This window comes from Felis catus, chromosome B1 (genome assembly GCF_018350175.1).
Source record: "Felis catus isolate Fca126 chromosome B1, F.catus_Fca126_mat1.0, whole genome shotgun sequence".
In the NCBI taxonomy this organism is placed as follows: Eukaryota; Metazoa; Chordata; class Mammalia; order Carnivora; family Felidae; genus Felis; species Felis catus.
The window spans coordinates 170,525,240-170,541,762 of NC_058371.1; the positions used below are offsets into that span (position 1 = coordinate 170,525,240).

Sequence of the window (16,523 nt, forward strand, 5' to 3'; positions counted from 1 at the left end):
AACGAGCAAATTCACACTTTAAAAACACAAATGTCAAAATCCCAAAGAATGGCAGGATTGAAAAATTATTCTGGTTGGATAATCGACACCGTATTTAAACACTGTTACTCATTTTTTGTTGTTGTTACAAAGAAAACTATATTTTTAAAAAACACTCTATAATGACAGGCTCATTTCATTGTATTAACCAAAACAGAGCGAGAGAGAGCGAGAGCGAGAGCGAGAGCGAGAGAGAGAGCGAGAGAGAGAGAGAGAGATCTTATTTCAAAGAGTAACTCCATAAAAGAGATACCTTTGGAAACAAAGTTTATTGAATTCTTGTATCTTGAATAATGAGATAAATAAGAGGCTCGTATCAAGGGGGAAAGGTTCTAAACACAAAAAAACATTTTCTTTTTAAGTATGCATTTATGTATGTATGTACGTATGTATGTATGTATGTAGGTATGTATGTATGTATGTATGTATGTATGTATTTTAGTAATCTCTGTACCCCATATGGGGTTTGAACTCACAACCCAAAGATGAAGAGTGGCACACTCTTCCGACTGAGCCAGCCAGGTGCCCCCAAAAACATATCTTCTATGTATACGAAAAGTAACCCAGACTTTATTTTGCTATGCTGTATGAAACTATTTTACCAAATCTAAGAAACTAGAAAACCATCCTTCTAAACAATATTACAGTGAAGTGAAAATCGGATCAAGGACTAGCAAAGTAACCAGTAAGCTTTCAAGTATCCTGACCCCATCTAAGCTGTCCAACCTGTTTTTATTTTTACCCTCCTCCTTTCCGTGCTGGCTCTGCATAGGACCCAGCTGCGCTGTGCCAATCTGGGTCACTCAACCAGGGGATCAGTGGGCAACAGCCGCCTCTCCACTTTTAGAAGGGCCCCGCATGCCTGGGGAGTGCACAGGCCCGGAGCCCAACACTCTCCAGCCAGAGTATCCAGCAAATAGCAACTGTGTGGTTTTGCTATTTCTAGGCTTCAGGCTTTAAAAAATACATTGTTACCTGAGGAACATGGAATTAAATGGGGAAAACAAATCAGATGCTGGTATCGAATACTTTCATTTTGAATATTTTTTAAAAGCTGTTTTATAACTCAGTGGAAAGGTCCAGATACACTGGGAAGAAAGGAAAACAGGAGTACCCAGGATGGATCTTTCTATATTCTTTTATCTTCAGCTTTACTGAGATATAATTGATGAAACTGTAAGACATTTAAAGCACACACTGTGATAATTTGATATATGTATGCATTGTGAAAGAATTTCTCTCATCTCTCACCTATTTATTTTTATACATTATATAAATACAAATATACATATGATAACATACATATGAGAATATATATATATATATATATATATATATATATATGAACATTTAAATTCTACTCTTAGCAAATTTCAGTGATACAACACATGTTATCAACCATGGTCACTATGTTATACTTTAGATCTTCAACTTTATTTTACTTACAGCTTCAAGTTTATATCCTTTTACCAACCTCTCCCCATTTCCTCCATCCCCAACCCCTGGCAGACACTTTTCTACTCTCTGTTTCTATGAGTTTAAAATTGTTTTCTTTTTTAAGATTCCACATGTAAGCAATACCATGCAGTATTTGTCTTTCTCTGTCTGGCGTATTTCACTTAGCATAATGTCCTCAAGTTCCATCCATGTTGTCACCAATGACAGGATTTCCTTCTTTCTCATGGCTGCATAATATTTCTGTGTGTGTGTGCGCGTGCGTGTGCGTGCACGTGTGTGTGCATGCATGCGTGTATGCATACACAAACATCACATCTTTATCCATTTATCCATTGATGGGCACTTGGATTGTTTCCCTATCTTGGCTATAGTGAATAATGCTTTAATAAACATGGGTGTGCAAATACTTTTTCTCATTGTTTTCATTTCCTTTGGATATATACCCAGAAGTAGAATTGCTGGGCCATATGGTAATTCTATCTTTAATTTTTCAGAAACCTCTATACTGTTTTCCACAGTGACTGCACCAATTTACGTTCCCACCAACAGTGCACAAGGGCTCTCTTTCCTCTACCCTCACACCAACGTTTGTTATCTCTTGTCTTTTTGATGATAAGCATTCTAACTGGTGTGGGGTGATATCTCATTGTGATTTTGATTTGCATTTCCCTCATGATTAGTGATGTTGAGCACCTTTTCCTGTACCTGTTGGCCATTTGCATGTCCTCTCTGGAAAAATCTCTATTCACTTAGCATAACACTCTCCAGTTCCATCCATGTGGCTACAAAGGGCCATATTTCATTCTTTCTCATTGCCACGTAGTACTCCATTGTGTATATAAACCACAATTTTTTTATCCATACAGAGAAAGACAGATACCATATGGTTTCACTCTTATGTGGATCCTGAGAAACTTAACAGAAACCCATGGGGGAGGAGAAGGAAAAAAAAAAAAGAAAGAGGTTAGAGTGGAAGACAGCCAAAGCATAAGAGACTCTTGAAAACTGAGAACAAACTGAGGGTTGATGGGGGGTGGGAGGGAGGGGAGGGTGGGTGATGGGTATTGAGGAGGGCACCTTTTGGGATGAGCACTGGGTGTTGTATGGAAACCAATTTGACAATAAACTTCATATATTGAAAAAAAAAAGAAAAATCTCTATTCAGTTCCTCTGCCTATTTTTTAATTGGATTGTTTGGGGTTTTTGCTATTGAGTTGTATGGGTTATATTATTTTTTATTTTTTCATTTTTTAAATGTTTATTCATTTTTGAGAGAGTGAATGGGAAAGAGAGGGAGACACAGAATCCGAAGCAGACTCCAGCTCTGAGCTGCCAGCGCAGAGCCCGATGCTAGGAAAACCAGTGAGATGCTGGGTTGAGCACCTGCCATTCAATGACATCTTTATTTTTTTTTAAATCAACTTTACTGCAACACTAAATTCCTGAATTGCTATTCTTTTTTTTTTTTATGTTTATTTATTATTGAGAGACAGAGCATGAGCAGGGAGAGAGAGGGAGACACAGAATCTGAAGCAGGCTCCGGGCTCTGAGCTGTCAGCACAGAGGCCAACACGGGGCTCGAACTCAGAAACCGCGAGATCATGACCTGAGCTGAAGTCGGACACTTAATCGCCTGAGCCACCCAGGCGCCCCTCAATGACATCTTTAAAACTGACCCTTGTCTAGTCTTATAAAAACAGGAATAAAACAATCTCTTAAAGCCTTCTTTAAAGTCTCAAACCTCATGCTCACTTCCAAGAACTAGCCACTTTTCTGAGTTTTTATTTAAAAAAAAAATGTCCTTGCTTTTCCCTATAGTCTTTCCACCCCCGTGTATGCATTCCTATATACTATCACATTTTAATTAAAATGTTGGTATCTACTTCCCCAGACTTGACCTTAGGGAATTCGGCGCTTTGCTATTGGGTAGTAGCCAGAATCTTTGTTAGAGATGGACCAGGGGGGACCCTGTTTAGCTTAAGCTAACCAACTCATGTATTCCCCTGGTGGTCACAGAAGAGGGATGGGTCTCCTTCCTTTGCCCAGAGGGCGTAACGAGAATATGAAGACTGGATTTGGTCTTGCCCAGCCAGCCCTCAACAGGAAAAGCCTAGACTTCCCAGGATAGTGTAGGACAGGTGTGGATGCACTGTGTAAATCCTGAGCATAAAGCCCCATAATGCACAGCTCAGTGAAAGGCTGAGGGAATCCTTGTCCTTACTGATAACATTTTGCTGCTGAGTCAGCCTTTTCTGAAGTGGGGATCCACCATATCACAACAGTACCTACCATATCAGAACAACAGGGTCCATCAGGCCACTAGGGGCCCAGAGTCCCCATGTGCATTAGAATGTGGAGTTGGGGACATGCCTGGAACCTCCTTTGGATAAGCTCTTTCTCCTTTCTAGGTGGCACCAACTATCAAGCAGTGTAGTGGGTGATGAGATTCATTTGGGGAGATTTCTTCAAAAATACCGAAAGCATGTCTAAGGCCAACACTGGCCTCCTGCATCCTTAGGCATTCCCCAACCCCACCCCACATTCCTCACTACGCTCCCCTCGCCACTATCCCTCAAGGATGCTCTTGGTGAAGAGCCTGTATCACACCCCATGGCACAGTGGTTACCAGCCAGGCTGCCTGGGTCTGAAGGTCAGCTCCACAACCTAATGACTGTGTGACGTTACTTGTTTCTCTATAAAGTGGGAATTAAAAAGAGTTTGAACTTAGCTCGCAGGATGGGTGGGAAGTAAAATGCTTAGAACAGGGCCAGCCAGGTTACAAGCCTTCAAAAACTTTTGTCATGGACTATGGTAATTTGCGGGAGTTTGAAGAAGATCTGACCTTCCAGAGAGAGCCATCCATGGCCCCAGGCTCAGGCCAGGCAGCACTGAAGACACCTTCTGCCTGAGGGCCGAGCGGTCCTTCCACTATGTACTGCACCTCGATGGGCTCCTTTGTCCCTTCCACACATCCTGTTCCTTTTTGCCTGGCCAGTTCCTGCTCATCCTTTGGGTCTCAGCCTAAACAGCCCTTCCTCAGAGGCCCGCCTAAGGCCCAAGGTGGTCCCAGCCTCTCCACGATCCACACGACCTGCTCTTCCCTTTCTGAACATGTATGACACGTGGAATTCTGGGCTTAGAATTCTGTGTTCACGGTGGAATATAATCGCACAAGGGCAGCAACCACGGGTGTCTCACATACTGCTGAGTGTCCAAGGTCTTGTGACAGTGGATAGGAAATGTGAAGTTCCTAAAAAAAAGTCTCCTTATGACCCAAGATCCCAGATTCCCAGATTACAGCTGTACGCAAGAGCTTGTGAGTGAAAAGAAAGTAAGTCTGTATAAAACGTTAAGATCCAAGTCTTTCTATTGCAAAACAATACACACATCCCTGAAAGTGAATGAATAATGTCCCAAAGTAAGACAAACAGCCAACCTCGTGTTTTGCAAAATCACACACTAAAAAATAACAGGGCTTATGGGAAATGGAGAGTTCAGGCAGAAGGCTCAAATCCCATTCAATTTTGTAACCAGAACACTGAAAAAAGGCAGTAAGACCACTGCAAATTACTAGCACAGACAAAACTGTTTCCTAGCAACTAATAGCACCACGCACAAAGAAGATGTTCAATAAACAGCTGTTTAGGGGAAAGGAGGGAGAGTGGGAGGGCAGGTCACCCGCTTGGGTTAGAGAGTTAGTTGGGATCATGACTTTTAGAAGTTTTGCTTTTTCTTCTGGAGCACAGCGGTCACTCGCCCAAGCTCAAGCTCTGGAATGGGACTGCCTGGGTACAAACTCCAACCCTGACACTTAGTTGTATGATACCAGGCAAATCAGGTAACTGTAGTCCAGTTTTCTTGTCTGTAAAATGGGCATAAAATGGTGCTTACCTGAGAAGCACTTATGTACCAGGCACAATGCTAGGTGTGCTGTATGCACTATATATATATACTATAGATATATATACAATTATATTTATACAATATAACTTATACAATTATAATTATGCAATATAGATATACTATATATATAGTATAGATATACTATACATATAGGATAATCCCATTAACTCAAACAAGGGCCTAGACTAGGCACGGGCACATAGTGGTCTGGAAATATGTTAACTGTTACTATTTTCCTTGGCACTGAACTCGCCACTTTATCACTTGATGTTATCACATTCTGTCAACTTTTGCAACATGATGAATCAGGCTCCACTTGTCACCCACCCCTCCTATTTATGACACCTTGCAAGGTCTCTGTGGAAACAGGCGGCAACCACATCTGTTGGCCGATGACAACATTCAGCTCCAAAAGGTCCTTTGTACATTTTCTGCAGGAAAGGCAGAGAGGATGCTATTTCTCGGGGTTTCCATTGGGTCATGACAATTGATGGTCATAGCCATGGTCATTTTTTACTGCCAGCTACTGGTCATTAGTTTTTATGGGATATTCTCCTTTTAAAAATACCTATCTAATAAGAACTCATACAGGCCACCACTGTAATAAAAATTCCTCAGTGCCTTCTTTTAAAAAAAAATATCCTGTAAGTAGAAGTACTCTGATCTTTCTTTCATGCTAAGAGGTGGGACTTATCTGGACCCCCACAATAGGTAAGAGAGAGGACGCTGACTGATTGCTCTGAGGTGGGAGAGGAAGAGATGAGAGTCCCAGGCCAGAATGCCGGGGGCATGTTTATTTAAAGAACAGAGATGTTTGCTCTCCATCCCTGCAGACAGGAACTGTGAGCCCCACATCGGTCCAATCCAACCTGAGGAGAAAGTTGGCCTCCTAAGTCATTCCTTCAACTGATATCACCTGCTTAAGAGCCAACAGTGAAATCACTTTCCAAGTGTCCAATCACTGACTGTCTCCAGGCAACCACTGGGTAAACTGCTTTTTTTAATCAGCCTTAAAAAAAAAAAAAGCTTTGCTTCCTGTCAGGGCAGCAACAGAGTCTATTTTCTCTGCCACGGCTGAGTCCAAGTGCCAATCAGGCAATTGTAGCCGGGCACAGGCTCCCTGAGAAACTTTTCAGGCCGTGGGTAATGTGGCCACGGGGCTCCAGTGGGGAGCAGACTGAGGAGGAGTGGGGACAGGGACGAAAACCCAGTCCTTGTCCACAAGAGCTCTGGGGTTTATCAAAGGAGGCAGATCCCAGGCAACCATACATTTGTTACAATGTTACATGACAACGTTTCTAACAGAATACTAAATGCCAGATTTGCACAGAGAAGGAAGGATTAATGGGCTTAGAGGAATCAGGGAGTCTTTTTCAGAGGCAGACATATTGAAGCTCTGTCTGGAAAGGATCTGTCCCTGCAGAAGTGAAGAAAAGACATCCCAGGGTCCCCCTACCTCAAGAGCCATTTTCCCCTTTCTTCTGAGTAACAGAACCCAGAGTATGACCTGAGGACACTGCAGCCTTCCCTGTTACCAGGAGTGGCCATGGTACTGAAAGTCTGGGCAATAAAATAAAAGCAGAAGTATCAGGAAGAATTGTCTAAAAGGCATCTTATCAGGGAAGGATGTAGTCTTCATTTTCCATTTTTCCATCCTACTTTCTGGAGAGATGATGTGATGATGAGTCTCTAGCAGCCACATTGAACCATGAGGAAGGGGGTCTAGAGATGGTGGTTTCAAGGGTTTAAAGAAACCAAAGTCACAGACCTCCAGAAGTTTACAATTTCTGGGGTTCCCAAATGGCACATAACTTTATTAGTTTAGAAAGTTCCTTCTTTTAGAGGAGTCTGGGGCAAGTTCCTCAGTTAAAGGACATGTGTAGGTCATCACCGAAATTCTCATACAAAATCATTCTGCTTACTCACTAAAAGGCAGGCAGGTTTCTTGCAAGCCTCTTCTTATCACAGAGTGAGGTACGGCTTCTATAGAAGAATTTTATAAGACTTTCTAGAAGAATTTTAATTCCAGAGTCCAGGCTGAAAAAAGAAATCCCAAGATCCTCTCTGTCGCTTCTCTTACAAGAGTTCTTGATTTTTCAGTGCCTGGGTCTAAGAGGTGCAGTGATCATCATGCAAACCCTACTCTGAGTGGCCTGCAAGAACATTCAAGAACTCTTACTCAGCCCCCTTTCCTGCCCCCTCCCCTCCACATACACGCACCTTCAATACATCTGGAGAACTTTAACAGCATTTCTATTCTACCTTTACTCAAAGCATAATCACAATAAAAGCATGCAAGCTCTTGTTTCAATAAATCAGTATCCAACTAATTCCCCCGTTCAGCACCCTTCAACGGTCTTAGCTTAATTACTTTCACTGAGTCCTTGTCTACCTCAAATACTTTTCTCTTAAGCCCCCATTTTTTGTCTTCATAGTACTTACCCCAATTTGCAATTGTGTATTTATTGTTCAAGCTCAACTCATAAACATACTACCTTGTGTATTTCACGTAGATGGGAAATCGAGGTATGTTGTTCACCACCTGACCCTGGTTGTTAGCACTATGCCTGGCACATTGTTGGAGCTTAGTAACCACTTTCTAGGAAACAAATTTTTTAATTCATTTAAAACGCTTTAACACACTGATATTTATTTCCATTAATGCTTATCTTTAGTGTTGACACTGAAGTGAACTTACGAATGAGAGCCAAGTGTCCCAAATAATTATTTGATTATTTTCATATTTGAAACCATCTGGCTGAGCCTATCCTAGCCTTCGTTCAGTTTCCTATTAGAATAAGGTAATTGTTTGAATATCACTCTTTTTTAAATGTTTCTTAGGGAAGGAAGAGAGAGCTGTGTACTCAGCATAATAAATAAAACTTCAATCCCTTGTTAAGGAAAATAAGGCTGAGGATTTTTTATAACAGTGTTGGGTCATGGAAATAAAAATGCCACAAGCCCTTGCCCTTGACATTTACTTAAAAAAAAAAAAAAAAAAAAAAGAACAAGTGCAGGTCTATTCTTACATAGCCTCCTAATGGGCTATTTAGGGATAGATGGGTGGGGTATGGCTCTGAATTCTATGGTTGACCAGGTGTCCAAGCTGCATCTTGCACTAGCTACCCCACGGTTACTAGCACACGCAGAATGCAGAGCCGTGGAAACATGGAGCTTCCTCAGCCTAACCAATATTTTGTTCTTAGGGTCCCACGCTAAATATAAGATGCAGTTTTGCTGATAGTATGAGTTTAGTGAGAAAAGGTACCCACCAAGATATTCCTTAAGTCCATGTTCTATGACTATGTCACCTCATTTTTTCCCTTACGCCAGAGATAATTCCCTGAGATACAAGGGCCATCCCGTCAGGGTTAGCTGCACAAGGACATCTCTCGGGGAGTGTTGTTTTCAACATTGCAAACATGGAATTCTACCACAGCAGCACTGAACTCCATGACATCATTTTTCCTTGCAGAGAGAGATATAACATCTCCACATGTCCAGGCAGAAGTCCTTCCAATATTTTGTCATTTTTTAAGAACTATTTTTTTTTCCCCTGTATCATCTAGTAACCCTCTAGTTTAGGCTATTTTTATATTTCCCAATCACTTAAAAACAAAGTTCTATTATCCTTTCCTTTCCTCATCTGACTTCACTGAAATTGTCCTTTTACCCACCCAACCCTCCACCCCAAAAAGACCATATCTGAGACCTTTCTTTGGCTTCAATTGTAAACACACACACATCCTTAGGAACAAATGAGGGGAAATATGATAAAATTGTTCTGCACATTTTTCTGAACCACAGAAGAGCAAACTGGCCTTAAAAAGAAAACCTAGCTCCAGTGAGAGTAGTTTCGTCAAAGATCAACCAGCGTTAACCGATTCAGTCCTCACCCGTGAAAACGAAGGCCAGAACGATTCAGGTTAGACTGCAAGGGAGGTGACAGGGATGCTGCCTACCTGCCAAGATTCCCAGAAGTCACAGAGCTGCTTTGTTCAGACCCTCTGGTTCTTCGGGATGGGACAGGGATACCTCCAGGGGAGGCTGACAAGCTCCTCTCTCGGAAGGACTTGCTTCCTGGCTGAACCCAACGACGAAGCTGTTCCCAGGTGCGATCCTAGCCAGATGGGAGCACTCTCAGGTGAAGGTGAAGGAGCTGTGGGAAAGGCCTCAGACGGATGCGCCAACAGCGCTTAAACACATCAGCACCGGGAAAAGACATCGCTTCGCACCCATCTTTGGAAAATGAAACAGGCCACACGGGTCTTGGCTCAAACTCTCTGGGGAATGTAAAGTATGGAATAGTGCACCTTCTCCATTAGATAATGTTGAAAGCACACACAGACTATGCATTTATTCAGTCCCACTGTGCAACAGGCACTGGGGAGAAAACTGTAATGAGAGAGCCGTGGTCCTGAAGATCGTCAACATAATATTCTGGTACCTGCCTTCTTTAAACAAGCATATGATAATGAATCAGCAAGCTTTAAAAAAAATTAAAACCTTCTCACCTACCTATTGGCCACTTGGCCCTATTAAAGTTCAGCGGAGTGACTGTGGGCTGTGGCAGTGACAACAGGAGACAGAAACCAGATTCTAGCAATCCTGAACCACAAACAACTCCAATGCCTACGTTAGCAACGTGAGGTCTGAAGGCAGCAGGCAAAGGTGAGGAGCCTGATACTTCTCACCTGAGGGCCTCCATAGCGCACCTCCTTGGTCTCCTGCTCCCCACCAATGTTACACCCCCACACGTGGTGTGTCCAAGTGAGGAGAGCCCCTAGGTCCTGCAGCTGAAAAAGACCAGCCATGGGAGTTGTCTAGGGACCCACAGCTTCAGAAATCCACATCCTGTCCACACCTACAGGGAAATGCGGTGGGGGAATGGGAGATTTCTGCAGTCAGAGGAACAGGATGCTTAATCCTTACAGGAGTTGTTAAACCCGGTCCTGATGTGGGAAGCAACATAAGGATCAGACAACAAGGGTTGCAGAGTCAGACAGCCTGGGTTTGAATCCTGACTCTAACAACTTCTTACTGACTAGGTGACTCTGGACATGTTCCCTGATTCCTGGAAGCCCCAATTTCCTCAACTACAGATTTGTGGTATCTAAAGATACAGATATTCATAAAAGTTGAGAAACGGTGCCTAAGTCCTAGTTATGCCACTTACTTTTAACTTTGGACAAGATACCAAATCTCTTAGAGCCTCAATTTTCTCATCTGTAAATGGGGATGATAATAGTACTTACTTCTAAGGGATTTATGCAGACACAGACTTTTTAACCCAGCACCCAGCACACAGTAAGTACTCAGTAAGTATCAGCTTTTTTTCATCATGAGCCTCAGTTTCATTACCATCATCATCACTACCATGGTACTCCTAACTATAACACTCTTAAATTTCAGAATGATTCAAAGCAAAAAGAGAAGCTGGCAGGCTGATTTCCAGGAGCTGCCTGGTCCCACCTAGCACGGACTGCCACCCAGAGAATCACAGCCAGATGTCTGCATCACGGCTCCATTGTCATGCATCAGCGGAGAGCAGGGGGCCAAGGGCTCCAGTCGCTGGGAACACACGTCCCACCCTACCCCTTCCTGGTGACCAGAGCTCAGGCTTGCATTTGGAGCTCCCTTGATGCAAACTCGGTTTCCGGGGAGATGCTGGGGCAAGAAGTACCCACTCAACCTCCTATTCCACTTCCCCTTTCCCCAAATCTGTGGGACCTCTCTGTGCTCCTACCACATGACAACCTTGTGTCACAGCAGCCCTTGCATACAAACAGGCCAGATTATTTAAATGTCCTTGTGAGAAAGACGCTGCCTGCTCTAATTTACATATCCATTCAGACCCCTACTCCTTTCTCCACCGAGCCAGCAAAGGTTTTCTTCCTCTTCCTCAGGTCTCCAGGCAATGCTGGAGAAGCATGTGCAAAGTTACATCTTCGCTGTGGTAAAAAGTCGTAAGACTCCTGGGGTCCCTAAGAGGTGGAGAATTTGAACGACTATATAACTTATGGCACATGTTCACCTGTCATTACATTGCAAATGTCATATATTACTGGCCGCTAAATGCTAGATTCTCTCAAAGACTACTCATAAATTTTCCCCACTGCCAAACAATACAACATCTTTCAGTCTTGGAGAGCTAAGGGATCCTCGGTGCTTTTAATCTTCAAAATCAGGTCCCAGTTGAATAAGAAAACAGTTCTATATGGACAGGGGAAATGACCCAAAATGAGGAACTGATCCCTCCCAGCACTAGTTCCCACTCCTGTGAAATACGGATTAGGTCACAAATAAGATTATATTCAGCACCAAGCCCCAGAGGCATGCTATGATTAAAGTTAAAGGGGTCCAGAGACCTCTCGAGTTGAGAAGCAAGCAAGGCTGAGTTGGGTTGAAATTTCCAACCCCTCCTCAAAGACCTGGCAACCTATTCCAAATCATAACTGAAACCAAGTTGAAGGGACATCTGTTTCTCCAGAAAGTGTTTGGCACTGCAGAGAAGAACTACAGATTAGAACAGATAAATATTGTTGTGGGCAGAGAGGCAAAGGGTGGGGGGTGGGGGGGGGGGTCTTGATTACTAAAAAAAAAAAAAATTAGAATCATCTACCTGCTAACAAACTCCTGTAAGTCAGTAAATATCATCAGGGGAAAAAAGAAAAAAGGAAAGAAAGGAAGGAAGGGAAACAGAGGGGGGGATTTCTCCTTCTCCCCAGCAGGCGCAGGTACAACTTTAGTGAACAAAACACTGCGATGTTTGAGATGAATATTCAGACAGCCACTATTTGTCTAATAACCTAACTACTGGGTCGTCTGTCAGAGGAGAGGCATTGAGCACTCTGCCTAGTGGTTAGTAACAAAGATTCTGCATTAAACTTAAATTTTCAACACAGTATTGAGGAATGATTTTCTAAGCATTAATGGACTACCAGGATCATTTTATGAGTACACATTACTGGTTTTGCTCTGATCCCTAAATCTCTTTGAATGTAAGTTAGCAGAGCATCTACTTAAGTTCTAGGCCAGGCGTTCAGAGCTAACAAGGTAAATAATGGCATGAGATCGGTAGGTGATTGAATTACACTTTTTACGGGAAGAAACTCAGGGTCCTGAAGATTTTCTTTCAAAACAGCTGTAGGCAGACGACAATAATAGCAGTAATAGGAGTGTTAATCATGTTAGTAGTGATGATGGTCGTGGTTCTAGCAGGAGTAAAGGAGATAATGCCAACCACTAGTTACTCGGCACTCGGCACAATAGTGGGTACCATTCTAAGCATTTAAAAACTATTAACTTAATCTAATTCTCACACACTCACACTACAGATAGGCAAGCTATTATTAGTGCCCCTGTTTTCCAGATGCTTTCCACAATATATTTTAACAAACAGAGCTAGCTTTCAAAGAAAATGTTTAGAACCAAAAGGAGAGGAAACGCGGCCCAAGGTCACACAGCTAGAGGGCAAGAGACCCAGGATTCAAACCCAGACTCCCCAGCTCCGAAGTCTGACCTCTTAATCCCAGTGCTGTCCTGGCTGCCCCTTTGTTTAGGAAGGCCTTCTACAAAAGGAATCTGGAAGGAAGTTAGGCTCCTGCCTGCTGGTAGCCACACTTAATACTGGAAGTTTGCTGTTTCCTTCAGGGGTGCCCTAAACCCACATGAACACATGCAGCTATAAAAAGAGGCACCGCCTTACGGAGCTGTTCCCACATGGTCTGTGACCCCCCATCAGGGTTTTCACCTTTGCCAGCTAAGGCAGAAACTGGGGGTGGGCTGAGGTGGCAGCATCAGTTCCCAGGCCACCGTTTCCTGCCAGTAACCCGGCCCTCCAACAGCCCCGGCTGAAGGCTGAGAAATTCCTCACTAACAAGTGATCTCATGGAGCTTGTTCCTCAAGCCTTTATTAAGAATGAACCTTTTCTCGCCAACCCATGACTCAAGGAAGACCAAGGACTGAGGAGGAGAGACAAGCTGCAAAGTTTGTTTATTAACCTGCTGCACCCAAGGGAACATTTTTCTGAAAGGGTGAAATTCCTGACTACTCAAGGGGGGGAGGGGCGCCTGTGGGAAATTTAATCACCGACGGAACAAAAGTGAAAAACAAAGCCCTACCAATGAGGATGTCGCTGAAGACAATGGGGCCCCTAAAGGAGATGCAATTGTCTCGAGATAACGATCCATCCAGGAATTCAGCTCGCTCCGAGTGCTACATTATTGCTATATTAGCCGAGGAATCTTTGTTCACCGGGCAACTGCGTGCAAAACCATCTGTTACTGCTCCCGGGTTCCCCGGGTTTGTAGACGGGGCATTTACATTTCAAGAGGAACCTCCGCGAAGGAAAGGGGGAGGTCACTATCTCTCCCTGGAGCAAATACCTTTTTATACAGCCTGGGAGGGGAAGCTCTCCTTTCCCAGAAACCGAACTCCGCAATTGAAAGGAGATAGGCCGCTTCAATAATGCACGCGCAGAGCGGAGCGCCTGGTCCTAAAGGCACGCGCGCCCCTCGGTTTTCGCAGGCTCAAACTGGCATACTGGTAAGGTAGGACGAATAATGCCAGACCGTCTACAGGGCCTAATGGGGCTCTGCTTTCCTAAGGAAGCCCTTCTTTTTTTAAAACCAGTGGAACCAAGACAAAAGCTGATATCCTGCCCTGCATAATAAATATGTAGCCTAATGTACACCACCACTTAAAAACAGACCGTGGTCCTCTGGGCTGAAGGAGACGGTTTAGATCTCCACCTAGGTGGGGACTATAATTGTGTATATATACACGTGACAACATTCGTGGAGATGTGCACTTAAGATTTGTGCACTTTCCTGGGGCTCCTGAGTGGCTCAGTCCGTTAGGCGTCCGACTTCGGCTCAGGTCATGATCTCACAGTTCGTGAGTTCGAGCCCTGCATCAGGTTCTGTGCTGACAGCTCGGAACCTGGAGCCTGCTTCGGATTCTGTGTCTCCTTCTCTCTCTGCCCCTCCCCCACTTGTGCTCTGTCTCTCAAAAATAAATAAAAAATGTAAAAAAAAAATTAATAAAAAAAAGATTTTTGCACTTTCCTGAATGTAATTTATACTACAACACATTTTTTTTAAGTAGGCTATATCAATGTTAGATTAAGGATATTGAAGATAAACCACTTGCCTTCAAGAATTGCAAGATTGCCCTGCCCTGATACCCTCCCCTTACCTACTCTCCACATCCAAAATCTCGCCTGAGAATTTTAAAGTTCAAGAACATGAAAAATATAGTTCTCCAACTCTCAATAAGCCAGCGAACAGGGATGTGTCTCCTGTGTGCCCTGGGGGCAGCACAGACAGCACCATCGCGCCCCAAGCCTTTCCAGCCACATACCAAAAATTAAAAGCCCGAGTCGTCTTCTCATCTGATCATGAGCCGACACATTAAGAGAGATACGATTGGGGTTTTTATCAAAAAAGCCTCGAGTTTATTCTTCTGTTTCTTTAGCCCTATTTTTAAATAGATGTTTCTAAACTCTGCCTAACAATCCTGCGGGCGGCGGGTTAACCCAGTGAGGTGGAGGTCCCTTGCTGGAGCATTAGGGCAGCCTTAAGTGAGGGTGGTTTCTGCAGGCAGCTCAGCAGGTTCAAATCTGTACCATGTAGCGCTGTTACCCCAGCAGCATCTTGAGAACTGTTGTGCCACAGGGGATGTCACTGAGTGACAAGCTGGGTGGAAACAGGCTTCACCATTGCTGGGCCAATGACTTAGCGGTACCTTTCCTCCTTTGAACTATCGGCAAGGAGGGCTGCCTGTCACTGAGAAAAAGGGTCAAATTTGCCTTCCGCTAAGCCTTCAGAAAGGTGGTCCAGCGAAACAGAGGCTCAGTGCACGGATCACAGGGGGTCACCTTTCCCCCCTCGCGCCCTCCAAGCGTCCTGATCCCCGGCAGACACGTCATTTCGAGAGCGCAGGGCCACCAAACTGCATCTACAGATAGACATCGAGAATCAGGATCACCCGGCGAGCGCTTCCCGGACTGAGCCGAGAGCTCCAGTGATTTCCCTGGCCTGCCACCGAGTCATTTAAGAAGTGAAATATGCAGCGGGGCCGGGTACCCGGCCCCTGGGAGCCCGCCCCACCGCCTCTGGCATGGAGTGGGAGCTGCCAATGGCTAGGCAGCGTCTATGCGGATGGCGCGCTCGCAGGTGGGTCTTGCAGGCTGCCGGCCCTGTGCGCTATGCCAGGCTCACACCTGACCCACTGCCAGGAATACAGCCAGAAGCTCCGGTGGGTACGCGCTTCCGTGGAGACACTGCCAACTCCGCTCGGGAGTAGCTGGGGGGGGGGGGGCGGGGGGCGTCGAGAGGCAGAAGGTAGGACGGTGAGCAGGACGCCCTGAAATGCGGCTCCCGCAGCACTCTGGGTCTCGCGCTTCCTGCGCCTTTGCGGCGCCTCTGCGGGCACAGCGCTTCCCTTGGCCCCGTGTAGAAGCGGCGGGAGCTGAGATTTGCGCGGCTGGCAGGCAGGAGGGATGGAGGCGCAGGAGCCCGATTCCTGCTATCCACGCGCGCAGCTAGACTGCAGCGTCCCTTATTCGCGCCCACCCTCGCCCGAGACCCGTGCCAGGCATCGCAGCTCGCCCGAGGCCCCGGGCGGGTGACCCGGAGCAGCTGGCAAAAGAAAGTGGGGGGGGGGGGGGGAGGCGAGACTGGACCTGTCGTCCGTGTGTGCGGGTAGGTGGCTTCGGACGCCCCTGCAAGGCCTCCCGCCAGTCCCGAGCACCTACCTCGATCCACTTCTGCGCCTCGGAGAAAGCGGGCTCGGGGGGCGGCTCCGGCTGCAGAGGCTGAAGAGCTTCCAGACCCAGGGCGGGACAAGCCATTTGCGAAGCCCCGCGTGCACTCGAGCGCTGGGCCGCTGGGATGAGGACGGCCGCCGCCACCGCTGCCGCCGCAGGAGCGCGCTCCCCGCCCCTTCCCGCCCGCCCGCTCGCTCTCCCCTCCCCTGCCCGCCCCGCCCCCGCCCGGCGCAGGTCCCGGAGGAGAGCGGCGCGCTGCCGGAGGACGCCGCGGCAGCTGTTCCCTGCGCCGCCCGGGCTCCGCCGCGCCCTGAGTCCCCGGCGGGAGCGAGCGCGGAGGCGCCGGGAGCT

General features: G+C 45.7%; 1 protein-coding gene across 8 annotated transcripts in view; it reads right to left on the minus strand.

Annotated features, from left to right (window-relative positions):
• LIMCH1 (LIM and calponin homology domains 1) overlaps positions 1-16,349 on the minus strand; it is a 331,860-nt gene extending 315,511 nt beyond the window's left edge. For 5 of the 8 annotated variants that reach the window (XM_023253171.2, XM_023253167.2, XM_023253170.2 and 2 more), the window contains exon 1: positions 16,161-16,345. In XM_023253171.2, coding sequence (XP_023108939.2) covers positions 16,161-16,256 — 96 coding nt within the window. In that variant the 5' untranslated portion in view covers positions 16,257-16,345. Of the gene's footprint in view, positions 1-16,160 lie in introns of all 8 variants that reach the window. The other 3 variants (XM_023253168.2, XM_023253165.2, XM_023253162.2) reach the window with 2 other exon arrangements.
• Positions 16,350-16,523: the final 174 nt, after the last annotated feature.